General features: G+C 32.8%; 1 protein-coding gene and 1 pseudogene across 1 annotated transcript; both read left to right on the top strand.

Moving 5' to 3' along the window:
- The first annotated feature begins 1,475 nt into the window (after window positions 1–1,475).
- On the top strand, window positions 1,476–4,639 carry LOC143082193 (actin, cytoplasmic-like). The gene is made up of 2 exons (XM_076257776.1): window positions 1,476–1,636; window positions 3,187–4,639. The coding sequence occupies exons 1-2, from the start codon at window positions 1,511–1,513 to the stop codon at window positions 4,189–4,191; spliced, it is 1,131 nt and encodes a 376-aa protein (XP_076113891.1). The 5' UTR covers window positions 1,476–1,510; the 3' UTR covers window positions 4,192–4,639.
- A 4,212-nt stretch (window positions 4,640–8,851) lies between these two features.
- Window positions 8,852–10,652, top strand: LOC143082195 (actin, cytoplasmic-like; annotated as a pseudogene).
- The last annotated feature ends 11,911 nt before the right edge of the window (window positions 10,653–22,563 follow it).

Below are 22,563 nucleotides of genomic sequence, written 5' to 3' on the forward strand. Positions count from 1 at the left end.
GGTTCTTATATCTGTGTGCAATCTTGTTGATAAATACTCGTGGAATGAAAATTTAGCGGGAGCACGTGTTTTTATGTGACCAAAGTCCACGAGGCGCTTCAAAGCATAGTCTTTCGTATGTTTAAATATATGGTTGTAATTATTTAAATGGCAAAACGTAAATAATGGACTGACGTACATTTAAAACACAATAAACAACTTAATGTAATTTTAATGCAATAAATCAATTTAATTATTAGATCATTAAATTTTAGTATTAAAAAGATTTCAAAATGTGATACGGAAATTATACGTTCTTTTGTTTAAACCTTTAAAATATATGTTTACTATGTTCTTTTCTCAGTAAATACAATCTTACATCTATATTTAAACATCGTATTTCATGTATATTTTCCTTATGTATTATACCCATTATTTTCAAATTACCACGTTGCAATTTGTCGAGGCTCATCTCCAGTAAATAAGGTTGTAGCTTCACTGGCGGTTGAGTTAAAACCAAAGACTTGATAATTAACTAAAACTATTTACTTATAGCTAATACGTCTTTTCTTTTCTAAATGTTTTTGATCAGATATCTGATGTTATAATTTTATCACAAGAAACACGATATGTTCTCTCTGATATGATATCTAGGGAAAACGAAACGTTAAATTTGCACACTTAAACAAAGTCCAACTGTGTGTTTTTTTTAACGTAAATAAAGCAATAACAAGCATTATCGCTATTTTGTGCATTTTTCCTTTGATCCATTTTTGTGATAATTTTTCATATTATGCTACTCGGTTGAGATGGAAAATTATTGCTAGAAACATAGGAGCCACGTGGCGTTGCTAATGAAATTGACATGGAATTGACAACCTTGTCATAGATAAAATAGCGATAAACAGATTATCATTGGTCATCTCAACTCGAAGATTAATGACAATCAATCTCGTTGAGATAACCAACGATAATCTATAAAAGAATATAAAGAATTTAGAGAGAATTGATCGAAACGAACCGGATTTTAAAAGGAAAAAATGCTTGGTTGATTTGTGTCACCATATATCCGTAAACTATACATGGTATATCACTTCTTTGTACAGCAATCAAAACATTGTCTCATATTAATATGTAACAATGCGTGCACCTTCATTATACAAATGTTTACAAAAAGCACCATAATCATATTTCTAAAGTTTGCAGAAGAAAAACTTATTTCTGATTTTACAACAAATAAAGATATAATATCTAAGTGTAAGATTATTATGCATATTTTTAAAATAGATAAATATATGCTTTAAAGAGCATGACGTTTAAACCAGCGTATAAACTAAAAGCTTTTGCTTTATATATCTGCTAATAATAACATTCATATCTTATCGCCATATATGGTAACATATCGCTTTCGTAAAAAGGTACAAAGAAGAGGAAGACCGGTTAATAAAACTAATGTGAATTTTAAAGTCTTCTCAGTCAATTGTTGTGACAGTAATAGAAAGGTTGTTACAGGGTAAAACATAAATCTAAAATGGACGATGAAGACGTAGCCGCTTTGGTAATTGACAATGGATCAGGAATGTGTAAGGCTGGATTTGCTGGAGATGATGCTCCAAGAGCTGTATTTCCATCAATTGTTGGAAGACCCAGACATCAGGTTTGTTAATAATTAAAGTTTTTAACAAACTATACAACGTATCGCTATTTAGTCCAATCCAAAAAAAATCTCCTTTACTTAGACAACTTCCTGGTTTGGTCAATTTGAAAAAAAAACCCAGAGGTCATCAGTAAAAGCTAAGGGAATCATTTTGGAACTTTGATACACAAAGTAAGACCCCTTTTTTTGGCCCCAAAATATAGCAGTTTTACAAAATTGTTAAAATGTAAACTTTCAGATATTTATTGGAAAGAAGAATGCTTATGCTACATGAATATGGGCTGTTTTTGACAATACAATGCACATATATCGGGTATTAGCATCATTATTAAAGTCATGCTAAATTACTGAAATCTTCACTATTATAGCACTTTAATTAAATTTTAGACGGTTTCCGTCTTAAATGAAAGCGGCCGCATTTGTGTTCATTCTTAATATTGAAATATAAGTTGTGTTTGATGATAATACATAACATATATAAAGATTGAGGATGAACACGGATGCGGCCACTTTCATTTTTGACAAAAACCATCTGAAAAGTGACATTTTTATTTTTTTGCATATTTGATAGATTTTTCATATTTAAGCTTGAATCCGAGGGTTTTTAATGACTAAATCAGTTAAAATCTTTCACACAAACTAATTGAATCAACTGAAAAGACACTTAAGTGTTTAAAAAGTATCCTAAATCTTTTGTCAGATGAACCTAAACTTTGTTGCCAAAATTGTTTAAACAGGGCCTCAGATAGCTTCAACTTTATGAAAAATGATGTGTAATTTTAAAACTAATTTTGGGATCTCAATACTCTTCAACTTTGTACTTGTTTGGACTAATAACTATTTTGACCTGAGCGTCACTGATGAGTCTGATATAGACGAAACGCGCGTCTGGCGTATTAAATCATTATCCTGGTACCTTTGATAACTATTTATAAAGATTCGGATGGTAATCAGGTGTTTTGAGTAAACCTTGTCTATTTTTATTCATACAAATTGCCTTGTTATACAATGAAATGCAAAATTATGTTGTGTTTTTGTTTTAAATTCATTCAAACCCATATATTTCAAATTCTGCTTCTCATCATCGTCACAAAGTGACAAGACTATTGAAGAAAAAGTATTTTGTACCGTACAGGTTGCCGGTACACTTTGCCGGAACCATTAATTGGTGATGATTTACACCTCAGTGACTTAAGTCACGCCTACGTATGTACATTAGTACTTTATAAGTTAATATTACAATCGTATCAAATTGTACGACGCACCTTGAAAGCACTCCAAGTCTTCAAGATCGACCATTTCGCTTTTGAAAGCACACCATTCGGTGTATATTAATATGCATGTCGAAAAACTACCCAAAATTAACGTACTATTTACAGTCTCACCGTTACAAAATGAACAGAAAGTTGGAATTTGTATGTCCTTCTGATATATATTTTTTTATATTAGTAGATCAATGTTTGAAATTATATTTAAGGGGTAAATAGGCGGATAAAATTTGTTTGATTAATATACAAATTATATTCACATGGCCGTTTTGTGGTTTTCAGGGTGTAATGGTTGGTATGGGACAAAAAGACAGCTATGTTGGGGACGAGGCCCAAAGCAAAAGAGGAATCCTTACTCTGAAATACCCTATTGAACATGGGATTGTCACAAACTGGGACGATATGGAGAAAATATGGCATCACACTTTCTATAATGAACTTCGTGTTGCCCCAGAAGAACATCCAGTTTTACTGACAGAGGCTCCCCTCAACCCTAAAGCCAACAGAGAAAAGATGACCCAGATTATGTTCGAAACCTTTAACTCCCCAGCTATGTACGTTGCTATTCAGGCCGTTTTGTCTTTATATGCTTCTGGTCGTACAACTGGTATTGTGATGGACTCTGGTGATGGTGTATCCCATACAGTACCCATCTATGAAGGTTATGCCCTTCCCCACGCTATTATGAGGTTGGATCTTGCTGGACGTGACCTAACAGACTATCTGATGAAAATTCTAACTGAACGTGGATATTCATTTACAACCACAGCCGAAAGAGAAATCGTTAGAGACATAAAAGAAAAATTGTGCTATATGGCATTAGACTTTGAACAAGAAATGTCCACAGCCTCTACATCGTCATCTTTAGAGAAAAGCTACGAATTACCCGACGGACAGGTTATCACAATCGGCAATGAAAGATTCAGATGTCCAGAGGCAATGTTACAACCATCCTTCTTGGGCATGGAATCACAAGGTTTGCATGAAACAACATACAACAGCATCATGAAATGTGATGTTGATATTCGTAAAGACTTGTATGCCAATACTGTCCTCTCTGGGGGTTCAACAATGTTTCCCGGAATAGCTGACCGTATGCAAAAAGAAATAACAGCACTTGCTCCACCAACAATGAAAATCAAAATTATTGCTCCACCAGAAAGGAAATATTCCGTATGGATTGGTGGTTCTATCTTAGCTTCACTCTCAACCTTCCAACAGATGTGGATCAGCAAACAAGAATACGACGAATCCGGTCCATCCATCGTCCACAGAAAATGCTTTTAGATTAAAAAATATCTTGCTCCGAACTACTATTAACTGTTATAATACAGACTTGCCTTGATCTAATTCTTTTGCATCATTCTCAAATTTCAATTTTTATGCCCCACCTACGATAGTAGAGGGGCATTATGTTTTCTGGTCTGTGCGGCCGTCCGTCCGTCTGTCCGTTCGTTCGTCCGTCCGTCTGTCCCGCTTCAGGTTAAAGTTTTTGGTCAAGGTAGTTTTTGATGAAGTTTAAGTCCAATCGACTTCAAACTTAGTACACATGTCCCCTATGGTATGATCTTTCTAATTTTAATGCCAAATTAGAGTTTTTACCCCAATTTCACGGTCCACTGAACATGGAAAATGATGGTGCGAGTGGGGCATTCGTGTACTGAGGACACATTCTTGTTGATTACTATTTCAATAAAGTATCCTAAACACAATAAAATCGTTAATATACATTTAATATATGTTTTAATATAAGGATTGTTGTTTGGATTTAAAAAAAACTCATATGAGATACAAGGCGTATAATTTTGCGTGTCACACGTCCATTTCGTCTACGTAAGACTCATCAGTTACGCTCGAACAAAAACGGTTCGAACCATACAGTTTCTTTTAGAATAAAATGAATGATTTGAATTTGCATTTCTTAATACTTTTTCCGTACCTCAGTTCAAATAGTTATGTCATGTCAAACGTAATGATATTTCCTATTGTATACAAATCGTCCCTTCTCGTTATTGGCTTTGTCGATTGACAAAACAACGGATGTCTCATACCAAATAATATATGACTAGCGTCCTGTTATGGCGCATATAATCCTTTTTATTGGAGATTTTAATGTTGGTAGTTCGTTGACTGTTGGTCCACTTTGCCTTTTCTTCACTTGACGTCAATCTACATATCCAGTGATATAAAAAAGAAGATGTGGTATGATTGCCAATGAGACAAATATCCACAAAAGACCAAAATGACACAGACTTTAACAACTAAAGGTCACCTTACGGCCTTCAACAATGAGCAAAGCCCATACCGCATAGTCAGCTATAAGAGGCCCCGATTAGACAATGTAAAACAATTCAAACGAGAAAACTAACGGCCTTATTTATGTAAAAAAATGAACGGAAAACAAATATGTAACACATAAACAAACGACAACCACTGAATTACAGGCTCCTGACTTGGGACAGGCACATACATAAATAATGTGGCGGGGTTAAACATGTTAGCGGGATCCCAACCCTCCCCCTAACCTGGGACAGTGGTATAACAGTACAACATAAGAACGAACTATAAAAATCAGTTGAAAAAGGCTTAACTCATCAGATGGACAAAAATATGGTTATTTTATTCTCCTTAACTTGGACTCGTCTCTAACATATGATTTCTGATCAGATTTGATTGCAAACCAATCAATTGTCATTTAATAACGATTTTGTATAATGAAAGTCCAAAATGCAGTGCATGTAGTTTTAATCGTGGTATTTTCTACGGGTGCAACAAGTGGAGCAAGGCCTTCTTATCCGTCTGTATCAACCCATGTCATCACTTGTTTTACTAAGGTTTATTCTTGCACTGTGTTTTGTATACAGTGTTTTGTTTTTTGCCATGTTGTTGTAAGTTTGTAATCGACTAATGAGTTTGAATTATCTTTTGCCTCTGTTTCTAAAATTGAATGAAAAGTAAATAGCACACTGCCTGTTGCAGGCTGCATGTTGTGTAAATATTTTATTTTTGTACTGATCATAGATAATACAAAATTCGATTTCTAGTAATTCAAATGATTAAATAATTTTTTTTTGTAATGAACTATGAGTAGATAGTACTTTTTGTTTTGATATTGAATCAATTAAGAAATATCCTGCAGTCTTGATAAAAGCTGCTACCATGCGATTGATTCGGATATCCACTTTAAGTTTTTCAGATAAAAAAAGTAGAAACAAATATTTTGTTATCTATTTAGCGATGATTAGGTTATTAGTAAATTCCCATTCATTTAGTAGCATTTGCGGTCAAATAAAGGCAGCAGAAGTATACCGGTGTTCAAAAGTAATATTCTACTTATTTTCATGCTGTTAGGCAATCGGACTGGTAGAATCCTCTGGGACAGACTCTCCACCAGGAAATATTCCAATCTGGTGTTGATAACACATCACGCCTTTCAATACTCAATAACATCACTTATGTTAGGCGATAGTAATTATCGATGTTAAATTTAGAAGTGAAAAGGAAGAGACAAATCGAGGTAACTCACTAAAAATTGAATCACATGAAATCTAAATGGAGAAGGACTGGTTGCGTCACCTGTTTGCATGCATCACGAACAATGCTAAACAAATGTATTCAAAGTGTTACACTCGGAAACACCGTGGACAATTTACAGTTCAGATTGCTTTAGAGCTAAGACCGCGAAAACGATGTATTCGATTCTAAGATACGGAAATACGAAATTATTTTTGAATATAAAGATCAGACAACGATTTGTGTATCTGCAGATCTAAAATCGTAGAGCATTTCACGGTTGGCCATTTTATTTTGTTTAATGTCAAAATATGCATTTGGGTCCTAACAAAAGTTGGATACTCCACTTTGGTATGTGTTTTTTCCTCTTGAAATAAACATGTAATTCTTGGATTGACTTTTAAGTTTGTCTAAGATCCTGCCACACATACATATATCACTACCACCGATAGCATGTGAAGGATAACGATTTACAAATTTATATCTCATATTTTATACATTTCATTCGGTGAATTTATTTTAATAATGCAAGAGTTATAAAAATCGCAACACAATTATATACTTAACAAAATCAGAAAACTGCGATCGTTGATAGAAACTTCAACAAAAAGAACCAGAGAGCGAAAATAATTTGACGTTCTCTCTTATAACTTGATACGACATTTAAACACAAATTTCATTTAAAGGAAATGGCTAAACAATTAGATTTAGAAAGTGTGTGATTTAAGTTTTAAATTATATACAGCTATGACGAAAAATGCATTTAAATTCTAACACATCTAATATCTGGAAGTGCATGTAAATATTCCAATATCTATCAAATCCAACATTTTCTACGACTTCACTGTTAAACGTCATGTTTTGGGAACAGTATATGGATGTTTATTGTAAGAAAATGTGGTATGATTGCCTTTCAGACATTTCTCCGCCAAAGTAACATTGCGTAAAAAGCAAACAATTATAAGCCAAGTATTTTTATAGCCTATTTTTATGCCATCTGACTGGCCCGTAAAAAAGATAGAGACATGTTCCTTTATAAAATTTTTTCCTGAGTTATATAATTGAAATTTATATAAAATTTATATTAAAATATGTATTTCACATTCATATAGTGATCAATAGGATTGGGGCAATCTTGAGTTGCATTTTACAATGTGGAATCCCTAATCAAATACGCAATTCTTTAACACATATCTATAAAAGATCTAACGAGCTGTGATATGATTTTATAATTTATAACAGTAGCAGTAGTTCTGTTTTAAGAATAAGCATAATGACCAATGCATGTTGTTAGTCTACAAATATTTGTCCGCTATCATTAAGTTAATCCATAGTATTGCTTCCTTGTCACATTCACCAGTTATTTAATCAATGTTAGGTACACTTGTATAGAGGTTTGCTGCTCACACGGAAGCTATTTAAACAAGAGTTTCAAATGGTGAAGTTGAAATCATCCCTTCGTTAGTTTTACGGACGCCATCACGAGTCGGTAGACCGTTATGAAATATCCGTTTTACAAATGATAGAGGATATGTTCCATATGTCGTAACAACAATCCCGTTCCCTTCTTACGAATGTGAACTAACGAACTAAACTTATTACCGAGTTTGTGATAACATGAGCAGCACAACATGTGCCACATGAGATCATATGAGATCACCTCAATTTTTGGGGGTTCGTTTTGCTTAGTCTTTATTTTTCGTGTTTTGTGTACTATTGTCTGTCTGTTAAATTTGTCCTTTTTTCTATCAAGAGCGTTGTCAATTTAATTTTGATTTATGAGTTTGAATGTCCCTGTTGTATCTTTCGCTCCTCTTTTGTAACTTTTATATTTGACATTTAAGACAATACGAATGCCGTTCTTGTGATCATGATGAGGATGTTTATTTGTTTCTACATTTGAACACTTTAACTATGAAAATCACGTCACAGTTGTGATTACACATTTTATTATTGATATATAATTGTTAATGAAACCTACCATCATTCAAAAATGCTTAATATTGAAGTCAACATAATTATACAAAATAAATATTTTTCATACTCTTATATTTAACATATGTTAATTTAAATGAAAGCAAACTTTAAAAAATGGTTCACCGACAAATTTATAAATACGTGTGTATTCTTGATCTCAGTATTAGATCATTATAAATATTCAGTATGTAAAATGCATCAATAAACATAACTTGTGACTTTATAGGTTCAACGGTCTATTGAACAATTAACTTTTCAAATACTCGTATGCAAAAGATTCATACTGAATTGCCATATATGGTAACAAATAGCTTGCTATCCCATGATGGAAAGATGAAAAAGAAAGGTGAACTAAAGTAAGGTAAATTTTAAATCGGCACAGTCGATTTCTGTAATAGGACCAGAAAGGTTGCAAAAAATAATTTAAAATATCGAAAAAGATCTCATCAATTTCAAAATGTGTGACGAAGACGTAGCCGCTTTGGTGATTGACAATGGATCAGGAATGTGTAAAGCTGGATTGCAGGAGACGATGCTCCGAGAGGTGTTTTTCCATCAATTGTTGGAAGACCCAGACATCAGGTTGGTTAAAAAATTTCCAACTTGATATAGAACTTTTAGATTCACGCTGATTGATTTAGATCACAATTATGTAGCTGAACAGTAGATAGCCTTTAAATGCCCCCTGTTGTTGAATTCAATTTCTTGTGAGCTGTCATAAAAAATCATTTCAAAATTGTATGCCAAAGTGATAACCTAGTACATAGTACAATACAGTTCAACGATTATCGTAATCGGTGCTCATATTTGGTTATGTTTTATACTGGTATAGAACTGGCCACGTCCAACAATGTATCTTTGTTTGGATAAATAATTTCATTACCAATAAAACGTATATATATGCTTAAAATTGAAGTTGTTGTTCATACCAACCTTTTATCTAATTGATCATTAATGCAAGAGTTGCAAACTCAACATGAGCTTAATTTTACCTTCTGTAATAAAAAATGCATACACTTAACGATTCTTATTGTGTACCACAAACTAAGCTTAAATATACCTTTTATGAATAACAAAATGCATACGCTTAACGATTCTTATTGTGTACCACAAACTAAGCTTAAATATACCTTTTATGAATAACAAAATGCAAAACGAGGTGCAAACATATAATGGAATTTGATGCGACTGTCATACAAGTAAGTGGTTTAGCTAGCTATAAAACCAAGTTCAATCCAACATTTTCTAAATAAGACAATGCCTGTTGCAAGTCAGAAATATGACAGTTGTTATCTATTCATTTGATGTGTTTGAGCTTTTGATTTTGCCATTTGATTAGGGACTTTTCGTTTTGTATTTTCTTCGGAGTTCAGTACTTTTGTGATTTTACTTTTGATTTGCACATTGCAACATTGATACGAAAGCAAATTCGTATACAACTGTCAATTGTTGGTATAAATTTGAATGTGATAAAAATTGAATTTTTGAGTTAAATGGTCTGGATGCATGCCAAATCCTATTAAATGCCTTGACATCTAATGCAATTGGTATTGATATGGACATTTTGTGTTTTTAGGGTGTAATGGTTGGTATGGGACAACAAAGACAGCTACGTTGGAGATGAAGCTCAAAGCAAAAGAGGAATACTTACACTGAAATACCCTATTGAACACGGAATTGTCACAAACTGGGACGATATGGAGAAAATCTAGCACCACACTTTCTAAAATGGTGTTGCCCCAGAAGAACATCCCGTTTTACTGACAGAGGCTCCACTGAATCCAAAAGCCAACAGAGAAAAGATGACTCAGATTATGTTTGAAACTTTCAACTCCCCAGCTATGTACGTTGCTATTCAAGTCGTTTTGTCTTTATACGCTTCTGGTCGTACAACTGGTATTGTGTTGGACTGTGGTGATGGCGTTACCCATACTGTACCCATCTATGAAGGTTATGCCCTTCCTCGTGCTATTATGAGGTTGGATCTTGCCGGGCGTGACCTTAAAGACTATCTGATGAAAATTCTAACTGAACGTGGATATTCATTCACAACCACAGCCGAAAGAGAAATCGTAAGAGACATTAAAGAAAAATTAGCCTATGCAGCATTAGACTTTGAACAAGAAATGTCCACAGCCGCGTCATCATCATCATTAGAGAAAAGCTACGAATTACCTGACGGACAGGTTATCACAATCGGCAATGAAAGATTCAGATGTCCAGAGGCCATGTTACAACCATCTTTCCTTTGAATGGAATCCTAGGGTTTGCATGAAACGACATACATCATGAAGTGTGATGTTGATATTTGTAAAGATTTGTATGCTAATACCGTACTTTCTGGTGGTTCAACCATGTTTCCAAGAATGGCTGAGCGTATGCAGAAAACAATCAGAGCGCTTGCTCCATCAACAATGAAAATCAAGATAATTGCTCCACCAGAAAAGAAATATTCCGTCTGGATCGGTGGTTCCATCTTAGTTTCACTTTCAACCTTACAACAGATGTGGATGAGCAAGCAGGAGTACGACGAAGCTGGTCCATCCATCGTGCACATAAAGTGCTTTTAAACTGCAAAACGTCTTTCTCAGAACTTCAATTCATTGTTATGTTATATTATTGATACAAACTGCATCCGTTTGTATCATTGTTAAATTCAAACTATTTTTTTTATCCTTTTTATACAATTCTTCGTTGTACAAAAATAAAGCTGTGAAATCCTATTTTGCCTGTCTAATAATATATGTATTGTTGTACTGGTTAACAGAAATCGAACGCTTTAATCGTTTTGCTAGTTGTATCTCGTGCTTCATTTTATCCGTTATCTTGTAAAAGAGAGACACAATATACAAAAAGGACATTGAATCTCATAAGTCGAAAATAAACTGACAAACAACAGTTACAGTACACAAACAATAACATAGAAAACTGAAGACTTAGCAACACGAACCTCATTAAGAACTCTGATCCGCTGACCTGAATTCTAGTCCTGTCAAACCAGACGTAAATTATGGAGTAAAGACAGACTGCTTGTCCCAAGTCAGGAGTCTGTAAATCAGTGGCTGTCGTTTGTTTCTGTGCTACATATTTGTTTTTCGTTCTTTATTTTGTACATAAATTAGGCCGTTAGTTTTCTAGTTTGAATTGTTTTACATTTGTCATTTCGGGGCCTTTTATAGCTGACTGTGCGGTATGGGCTTTGCTCATTGTTGAAGTCCGTACGATGATCTATAGTTGTTAATTTCTGTGTCATTTGGTCTCTTGTGGAGAGTTGTCTCATTGGTAATCATACCACATCTTTTTTTTTTATAGAATGTCACTAGGTGGCTCAGATTAAGTACAATGGATTCGACTGGGAGGACATGTCATTATATTGAGTGTGCAAGTGCTATAAAAAAAACCCAAAAAAACCTGGTTCAGCGTGGCGGTATATAGTACTAACTAAATAGGGTCCATCTCATTTGATCAAATTTACTAGTAACTTGGACTTGTCATGTCATAGCTAAGATATTGTTCACAACACTCATACATCCATTTATCTGATACCGTAACAATTTCCAAGAAATAAAAACCACCAAGTACATGCATGCTTGACTTATAGCATAGCGAGACGTAACGCGTGTTCTGTCAAAAGCTTGAGAATTAGCTACTTCTCCACTCAGCAAAAGAAGTACACGTAGTGATCATTTTTTTGGGGCCTAACCCATTGCAGAAGATTAATACTGTATGCACAATAAAATTAGACTTAGAGTGCGGATTTTCTTACACAGTAGGATTCATCTCAAGATAATAAAACAAAATTATCTCTACTTGATATAACGAAAACATTGCATTTTATTTGTCGTACAAAAAGTTTGCGGTATACACCTCCACTACTCAAAGCTGTTCGGGACTTGAATTGTTCGTTACTTTCTGTTTCGTTTCATTTGTACGCATAAAACCTTCATCTACAAATCTTAATCTCCTGCCTGCGAATCCATGTTGTTGAATTACGTTGTTTTTGAAAAAAGTTACAATATCCAAACGTCATGCCGAACCATCGCACTTCAGCGAAAGGACCATCGTGCTTGGGCGCGGACCATCGCACCTCAGCGTGACCATCGCACTTCAGCGGCCCCATCGCACACCACCTCCTAGTCCTACATATGTAACTATAAAATATATTTTTTGTTTAAGAATTAAGGCTAGGCTCATTTCTTTATTTGTTAGTAAATGAGAAACGTTTATACAGATTTAAAGGATTGAATGGAAAACAGCTGTCATATTCCTGACTTGGTACAGGCATTTCCGGAAAATTTTGGGTTAAACCTGGTTATCTAGCTAGCTAAAACTCCCATGGTTTCCCATGAATCCATGATTTTTAATTGTGAATGTCCCTTTAACTACAGCTATAACTTGATTATCCTTTCTGTCGCGACATAAACAGTTTTGCTTTTTTCTTTTTAATGAAAACTTCATTGTTGTATTAAATATTTATTGTGTATATTTTCTAACAAAGATCCAATATCATTTTTATCTACATTACCTTGAATATGTCGAAACAATCAATACGAAAACTGATACATTTTACTAATACTTTCGTCGTGTTTCATCTTGCATCAACATGTTTAAACAGAATTACGTATTTTATTTACAATTTACATAAGGATGTTATGTCAAGGACATTCTGTCGGAAAAGATACTTAATGCATTTTGCATTTTTCTCAAAAAGTATTCAAGATAGAATCGATTTGAAAACGGTAACATGTACAAGACCAGATGGCAATGATAATAAACAAATACAATCATTTTGTTGTTAACCCTTATAAGGAGTTATTTCCCTTGAAAAAATAAACACAATTTTTGAAAAATTGTATCTCGAGAACCAGAAGTCGTAAAGACTTGGGACCTACACCAATAATCTTAAGTTCATGTGACCTTTAATTTGCACCCAAGGTCAAAGGTCACCAAGTGCAAAAAAAAATTACGCTGCAATTTCAAGCTTGCATATTAAGAAAACAAGAGTTTGCTGCATACTTACAGCGTATAAAATGTTCCTCTCGACGAGTTCTACATTTTATACACTGAGCTCAAAAGTGTCCAACTGTCTGTTCAAAAGTTACAACGGGATGATTCTTAAAAGTATAGTATTGTGTGTATATCTTTTTAAAGGTAACAAATATTAATCTACTATAAACTGCAAAGATGATCAGTAATTCAAGACCTTCAATTTGAGGTCAATGTTAGGTCATGCCGACATTTCACCTTGACCTTCACATTATACTATGACCTTGACCTTGTGATATTTGAAAGGTCAAGTGGTCCTGAGTCGAATGGAGATAGTCCCATGTCTCTACGACTTCCGGTTCTCAAGTTTGGTATTGCATCATATATTTGTTGATTAATTGTGACCTTGGTGAACTTTGAAATTGTCCAAATTCTTTTTCTATAATGTTGTCATTTAACTGTAGATCATTTATCATTTAACAGATTTGAGATATCTTATGTCGTTTTAGAGATAATGCAGTTTGAAATTTTGCAAGCGGCGGCATATATTTCTGAATCAACAACAGCTTACCACTTAAAATGTTTAAGAAATTGAGTTAACATAGTTATATGTTTGACCAAATACCAAAAAAATTCCATGGAAAAAAACACCAAAAAATCATTTTGAAATTTTCATGTTTTCCATTGACTTTATAAGTTTCATAACTTCTATTTATATCGTTGATATTGCATCATTATTTGCACTTTGTCAAATGGGGTCATCTGATATATATCAAATTGACAAGATGGGGTTATTAAGTGCAAAAATCAAACTTTCTAGAACATGGCGTTGTCGCATATCAAATGAAAGCTCATCTACCCTGTGTTACATATATCATACTTCCGATCTCAAAAATGAAGGCGGATGAGGTCATTAAGTGTAAAAAGCGAAAAGTTTCAAAAGGTATGCTTGTCGTATATCAAACGAAAGGTCGTACAAAGAACATTACGAAAACATCACTTTTACAGGAAAGACCTTTCAATTGTTTTACAAACAATTGAGATACTAGTTGTTACTTGTTTTTCTGCTTGTATCGATCTGATGAGTTGAGCCTTTTTCAACTGATTTTATAGTTTGGTCTTATGTTGTACTGTTACACCACTGTCCGAGGTTAGGGGAGGGTTCGGCGCCCGCTAACATGTTTAATCCCACCACATTCTGTATGTGCCTGCTCCAAGTCAGGAGCCTGCAATTCAGTGTTTTTCGATTGTTGCTGTATATCATATTTGTATTTCGTTCATCCTTTAGTTTTATCGTTTGAATTGTTTTACATTTGTCATTTCGGGGCATTTTATAGCTGACTATGCGGTATGGGTTTTGCTCATTGTTGAAGTCCGTACGGAGGCATATAGTTGTTAATGTTTATGTTATTTGGTCTCTGGTGGAGAGTTTTCTAATTGGCAATTATATCACATCTTCTTAGTTTTGTAAATCCATTTTGAATTTACTAACCAAGTCAAAACAATTCAGAAATTCCATGAACTCTAATTGTAGCGGGACCGTCAATAAGTAAGTAAGTAAGTAAGTAAACTTTATTTAAAGTCGGCGTATATGTACAAAAAAAGATCAATGATAAGCTTCTCCTGCAATGCATGCGCCATGTCATTCCAAACTTAGTCAATACGTATATATAACGACATAATCGGTAATTAAAACGACCCTATTTTTTTTAAAAATTACTGCTGGACTATTAGTCCCGAGATTACCATCATCTCAGTAGTTAGTAACTTGGTCACCGTGTAGAACGCCACATGCGGGTTGGTGTTGGCTATGTTTGACACGGGATGGTGGTTTCTGATAGAGTATGTTTGTTTGAATTACTAACTATCAGATATAGACCGAGTTAAAGGCAAATCTATATTTATCTTAAGAAATGCCTCACTCTCTTGAGACGCAAAATGAGACACCCTGAGAGACACATTTCGATGATTAATTAACTTTAAAAACAATAAATTTTGAGGAAGAAGCTGGCATTTAGTTAAATTTTATGATAGGAATTAATTTCTATATAAATCGTACGGGAAATAATCGATAAAAGTATTTTTAATTCTAAAACTTGCATATGACGTCTCTAATTTGCAACACGGCAAGCTAGGGTGGGGTGTTTGAGAAAACGGAGCATTGGAAACGTCTGCTTTTGCTTACTGAAAATAGATTATGGTTCGGTTCCTTCTATGCAATACATTATTTAGTGCAATACAACATTTCTCCACCGTGATCTCTTTTTCTCTTCAAAACCGCCACCCCGTGTCAAACATAGCCAACATCCCGCATGTGGTGTTCTACACGATGTGGGTACTGACATGATTTATAACACACCTTTCTTAAATCATCCGCTGATAAATTAAGGAATTACTAAGAAAAGTAGGTTCCAACTCGCTCAGACAATGTTGATCCAAGATGGATTTGGCTATTACTTGAGGCCCCTTTGGTCGTATTTCGAGTTTGACGGAACTCTGTTTTTTTTTTTAATATTTTGCTTTGAGCGTTCCTGATGAAAGTTAATCAAGAAAAGCGTTTCGGACGGATTTTAGTAAAAAATTGTTATTTTCATTATTGTCTCGTATATATAGAATTATGGCAGTTCTGTATTTGGTACTGACTTTATCAGCAGAAATATCGAGGGATCTCTCATCAGAATATCCGGAAGCGCTTCATTCTAAAAATGTGTGCACAGTCAACGATTTTATAACCCCATCAAATTACTAAAAGAAGCATTCAATACTTACAGCTGCATTTATTTGCTAGGATCATGAAAACACGATTTCTATCAAGTTCTTCTTTTATTGTGGAAGCGTGTGTCCTGATGAATGTTACATTTAATTTTTTTGCAATGCCGGAAGGTTAATTTCAGAATGACGAGATTGTTGTTAGCCAATCAAAATAAAGTATTATAATGAAACATACATGTAATGTTATTATTGGTTTATTAAAGACATTTATGTATATCTATAATTTTATTTATTTGTTTTGAAACCTTTGACATTATTATACGTTCAAAATCATTATATATACCAATATAACGAATCTTTAATAATTTTATAGATATTATTTCGTTACATTTTAAGTTACTTAGTTTGATGGGACACATTCTGTAAGAGTACAGATAGTGCATTTGACTCAAACTAATTCTTGAATTGTTAACAAATTACAGCCGGTTTATGGAATAGAAGAATAAGAATAAGAATTTTATTAGTCTAAGATCCAAACAATAGGATTGTTACTAAATAATAATAATAAAAAAAAAAACATCAAACAAACAAACATATAAATAACAAAACGACAGACAGAAAACAACACAAACATGTAGCATTGAAAAAAATAAAAATTATTAATATCTATTACAATACTATTTTGACAACATGCCTTCTCTATGAAGTTATCATTTCAAATATCTTGATTATATATTACATTATAATATGAGTCATGAATCATACACAGTTCATATATTGACATTATAGTTGTTTCTCTCATTATACATTTCACTTGTACTGAACAATGATAATTGATATCACATTCTTCACAAGAAAATACAAAATCTAATTTGTTTTCATTACGCAGTGAATTAAAACAGGGGACAATATTAGAAATTTCATTATACATTTTGATCCTAGGTTTATTAAGTTCTGTACATGTTATGATAAAATGGAATTCATCTTCTTCCTGTTTATGGTATAAAGGACATATTCTACTTTCAAAGGCTGTTTTATTGTATCAACCACGTTCAATAGCCAGCATACTATTACTTATTCTTATTTTGGCATAATGTTTTGTAACATTAATATCTAAACTCAATAAAAGGTAGTTTTCAAGTTCATACTTTACTTTAAATTTTCTGTAGGTTCTTAGTTTATTTCCATTTATTGAATTATCATCATTAAAGAGACAATTTTTCCAAAATATAATATAATGTAATTTTTATTGAGCTTCTTCGTGAGGGTTAAAAGTAATCGTTTTTCAGAAAAGGTACATTGATTTTCCCAAACATGAGTGAATTTCAATTTAGATTGTAACATTTAAATTTTTGAAGCAAATCCATCATGTGATAAATTATATTGAATAGTATTTTTTCTACTTACTCCTAAATTTAAGGAAAATTATTATTCAGGTGATAAATACATGTTTCATATGACATCTGTAGTCATTCTGCTGTTCGGAATACATTGTTTTAAGTAGTTGTCCGCAGCATTGACTTTGCTACTTGTTAAAGCATACATTTATTGTTTTAATATAGTGTATATAACTATGTCAGATTTCAAATGAAGCAGACTTTATTGTCTGGATTTATTTGCATTACTTGTAAAAAAATATAAATATAAGATGTGGTATGATTGCCAATGAGGCAACTCTCCACAAGAGACCAAATGAAACAAATTAACAACTATAGGTTTTTTTTATTCTCCAAGGACAAATGCATGTATGCTCTGTAACACTCCCCAAACCCAAACACACACAAGATACACATACGCAAAAACAGATAAACATAACATCATAACCACCACGTACAAAAAGAATTTGAACTTTTTTGAAAAAGAAGATATACGAAAACCGAATTAGATTAGCTCCCCATAATGATAAAAATGTAGGGAAAGTTAACAAGAATTATCTAGCATTCACCACAAAGAGGGGCTTGCAAACCATTTTTAGTTGGAGCTTAATTAACATTAAAACAGTTTTCCTCTTAAAATGGTTGTTACTTTATTCATTATAAGGATTTATTTTTAGCCAAATCTACTTATTTTATTCGATATTATGAATATTTATGACAATATATAAACATGCTTCATGAATATCTTGTAGAATGAAATCTCACATAATTACACATTTGATACGTTGAATTTATTCAAATAATTTGAGGAATTAGTAAAAGTCCATAGAGCGGATTATAAATTTGAATAATTTAACATCATCATTTTCTTCATTTGTGTATTAACATATTGATTTATACAGGTACAAAAATCCATTGATAACATAAAACTTTTAAAGTATTTTTGTACTACCAGGACATAGTTTCACCTTCTTAAAGAACTTCGATACGACTCTGAATCATCAATTTTATCGAGAGAAAACATATTTGAAAATAATAAAACATTAGAAGTGTATGTGTGTGTGTGTGTGATTTTACCATTAATTTATTATTAATTTCACTTGCCTTCAACCAATGAAGTAAAATTAAATCGGCCATTATATCTAACATCTTTTTGAAATTTTAATGTGATAGATATTTTTACTACTAATGATATACTTAGTCTCACATATCTCTAGGTCTGTCATTTATTTTAACTGACTGCCAAGTGCAAAGATCTTTTGTGCATAAACAGATTTATCTTGTTAAAGAATCTTACTGTTTATTGAAACAAAAACAAAAAATAACATTAATGTATTAAAAAGATTTCAAAATTGATTTGCTCTCACCTATTTTGGATTTTATATTAGAGGAATCTGTCCTCAATCTTACTTAGTGGTTTAAACATTGCAAGAGAACGTTTGTTAATTAAATATATCGATTGTAAAAAAAAATTGAAATGGGCTTGTTTTAATATATTATCAACATAACACTGTGGAATTCCTTCTTTTTTAGTTTCTAAAAGAACTTGTTACACCCATGAATATTGTTAATTAGTAAATATTTGTCCAATAAATTATTCTAATGCAATTAGTTTGTAACGATAATTTTCATTGGATGTTGACAAATATTTTGAGGGGTTAGATTACACGTTCTACCAGTCCGTAACTAAGAAAGCCACCATTTTGAATTCCGATTTTTTTTAATGTAATTTCTCAAAAAAAAAAAAAAAAAAAAAAAGTCACATTTGGAGCCTCAAATCTTCTTTTTGTCTATATTGAAAACATACTGAAGCGTACGAAAAGTAAAAATACGTTTAATATGTATGTTTGACCTACAGAGTATACATATGACGTCACATTGCTTAGAAGCTAAAAACGATGCAACAGTTTCGTGGACTTTTTCATTTATTGCATTTTTAAGCCAAAATATTTATCAAATGAAATTTGTTTTAATATGTGTCATTAGAATGGAGATAACTGTATTTTATTTTAAGCTTGGCCTTCGTAAAACTTGATTTTACTGTCGCAAATATCCGTTTACCTATCTCCGCTCCGCATCGCTAGGTAAACTCAATTTGCGACAGTAAAATCTACGTTTTACGAAGGCCAAGCTTAAAATACAATACAGTTATCTCCTAAATAGTCCTACTTCATTGTTAAATTCTGCCTAAGACAAATAATGTCAAAGTGATTACAATGAGGAAAACTATGAACACTTTTTTTCAAAATGGCTTCTAAAACTTGTTTTGGCCAAGTAAATGAGATAAGGAAATATTACGTTCTTTTGTTTAAACTTTTCAAAACATATGTGGTATACGAAGTGGTACATGTATATCATTTTCTCAGTATATTAAATCTTACATCTATATTTAACAATTTAAAACAAAAACATTAGACATGTGCTTTAAACCTGTTCAACCAGTTATAAAAAAAACTTAGATGGTGGTCATTTTTAATGACCTGGGGCCGGTAACAAGAAGCATTCTTATGTCTTACGAACGTCTAACGAGCGTCTTAAGTTTTAAGAGTGTAACAAGACCCAACCTCAGACCTATCTTGGAATGAATGACAGCCCTTAATGTTTTGAAAAAGTGCATAATTCAAGAACGATTCTTAAGTCTACTTAAAGCGATCTTACTAATTCCGGTAACACTAAATAATTATTAAATTTTGGTAAGTTTTTAAGTGTTCTTAAAACAAACTTAGCAACTTAGGGGTGTACCAAGAACAACTCGCAATAGCTTCTCTTGATATTTTTTGTAAGAGTGGTCCCGACTACTCTTAGCTGCACATTCACTTGTTAATAATATTATAAAATGGCTTTGCTACTGTATGTATGTCAAAAATGCTAAATTAACTTTACTGAAACTTTCTTCGAAAAAAATCACGCGAGATTTTGTGAATGAAAGGGGAAAGAAGATCCTTACGTGGTGCACCCGCACATGTCAATTGCTACTGACCCAATATTTTTTTTATCACAACCAGTCAACTGATACTGACATTTTTATCAGAGAGTACACATCAAAGGAAAAATTGCACAAATTACCAATAAATTGTTATATATGATATTATGGAATTAAATATGTTTTATTACAAAATATGTGTTCTCAATCTTGTAGACAGATATAACAGAATGTCATCAGTACCAAAGACAACTCTCCATCCAAGTCATAATTTGTAAAAGTAAACCATTACAGGTCGAAGTACGGTCTTCAACACGAAGCCTTGGCTCTCACCAAGCAGCAAGATATATAGTCCATATCAATCATGACAATAAACATAAACAAAATAAAAATAACAAATATCGCTTACTAATAATCCTGCCTATATGTATAACATGAAATGCTTGCCATCAGAAATGGAAATATAAATATTCCAACTAACAAAAGCATATGCTTACACATGCAACCAAATATAAAGCACTAAATGCTAATACCAATATGAAGCTCTCATCTATAGAACTTACAAAAATATTGTCAAGATTACAAACCACAAAGTTATATATCAAAAGATATAAGAAGCCAGCTGACAACATGTTCTAGAAAATTATTTGCAATTAATATTTCATTCCAAATCCATTACCACAAAACATCTTCTTACAGTATTACTACATCTGGAAATTAGTAACAACACTTAACCTGTACTGTCAAAACTAATTGATTCTTCTAAGACAAAAACCAGATAAAATATTCATCACTTCTATACAAACAAGATGTAATATTGTTATATTTGAACGGCCTTCTGTAGTAGTCCATTTTGTCAAGCAGTAATCCTCAAAAGTAAATAATACGTCTTTCTTATCAAGTTGATTATATTAACCTCACAAACTATTACATAACTGTCCAGACACAGTATGCATTTTAAAACTGCTTGCATTGTCATAAACAGTAAACAATCATATTCCTCAAAACAAAATAAAAACGTGTTTGTATTGCTACTCTAGCTATTATATATATATATATATACTGTCTGAAATGCTGAGAAACTGGGAGAAGTGCTGCAAATGCTGCCTACAGATACAGCACTGATCAACTTTTCACAGGAAGGCAACCGAAAATAACTATAGGATATTTTGCAATGTTACCTGCAAAAGTATGAATGTTATTTACATTCTAGAATGTTTGTGGCCACCAATATGTTGGTGAGTCAAAACAGCCTTTCCACAAACGCCTCATTGGCCATAGGAGTGATATCTGTAAGAAACCACTTCTCCTAGTTTCTCAGCATTTCAGACAGTCGGGTCACAAACTTGATGACTTTAACCGCATGAAAATCCTAGTGATTGAACAAAACATTCACTCGAGTGATGCCCAGCGACAGGTTCGGAAAATTTTTTGGATAAAGGAACTTAATGTACATTATCCAAACGGCATCAATAAGAAATACTAACAGTTTTATTTTTCACTCATTTTGGGAAGTAAATATACTCAGATACGTATATCTGAGTATTGAGTTTTGTTTTATATTATGATGTTCAAGATTTTGGATTAAATCAATAGACCAAAACTTACCTGTATTACTGAGCTATTTTACACATACATCAGTATTGTTAAAATTATTGACACTGACGAAGGCTATTTGTTAAGCCGAAATATTTGTCAACACGATTTAATAACAACATCTTTGTATAATACCATCTTATATTAGTAGCGTTGTGCAAATTTTTAGACTTATATATATATATATATATATATATATATATATATATATATATATATATATATGTTTTTAGACCCTTCTACAACGAAATTTGTTTTACATGCACACGTATAAAAATTGCAGTTTTTATCCAACGCAATCATAGGTTTGAACGTAGTTTTCAATTTAGACTCGTTTATATTTTTTCGTTTGGGCTTGTATCATATTTTCCCTCCGGTTTATATGATCCGTTCATCCTATATTGACTCTTAAAATTCAAAAGTCTATTTAAAAATGAGGGTACTTTTTATATGGCCTTCCAAAAACTGTTTCGATCCCTAACTTCACTGAAGAGACATTTATTGTCGAAATCCGGATTTGGTGTACTAAAAAAATATTGACACCGAATGTTTGCGGCATAACATCGTGGCCACAAG

Source organism: Mytilus galloprovincialis, chromosome 7 (assembly GCF_965363235.1).
Source record: "Mytilus galloprovincialis chromosome 7, xbMytGall1.hap1.1, whole genome shotgun sequence".
In the NCBI taxonomy this organism is placed as follows: Eukaryota; Metazoa; Mollusca; class Bivalvia; order Mytilida; family Mytilidae; genus Mytilus; species Mytilus galloprovincialis.

Bases quoted from the DNA above. Each gene is read 5' to 3' on its own strand.
- LOC143082193 (XM_076257776.1), top strand. From the start codon at position 1,511: ATGGACGATGAAGACGTAGCCGCTTTGGTAATTGACAATGGATCAGGA. The intron at 1,637-3,186 runs GTTTGTTAATAA...TGTGGTTTTCAG, and splicing joins TTGGAAGACCCAGACATCAG to GGTGTAATGGTTGGTATGGG.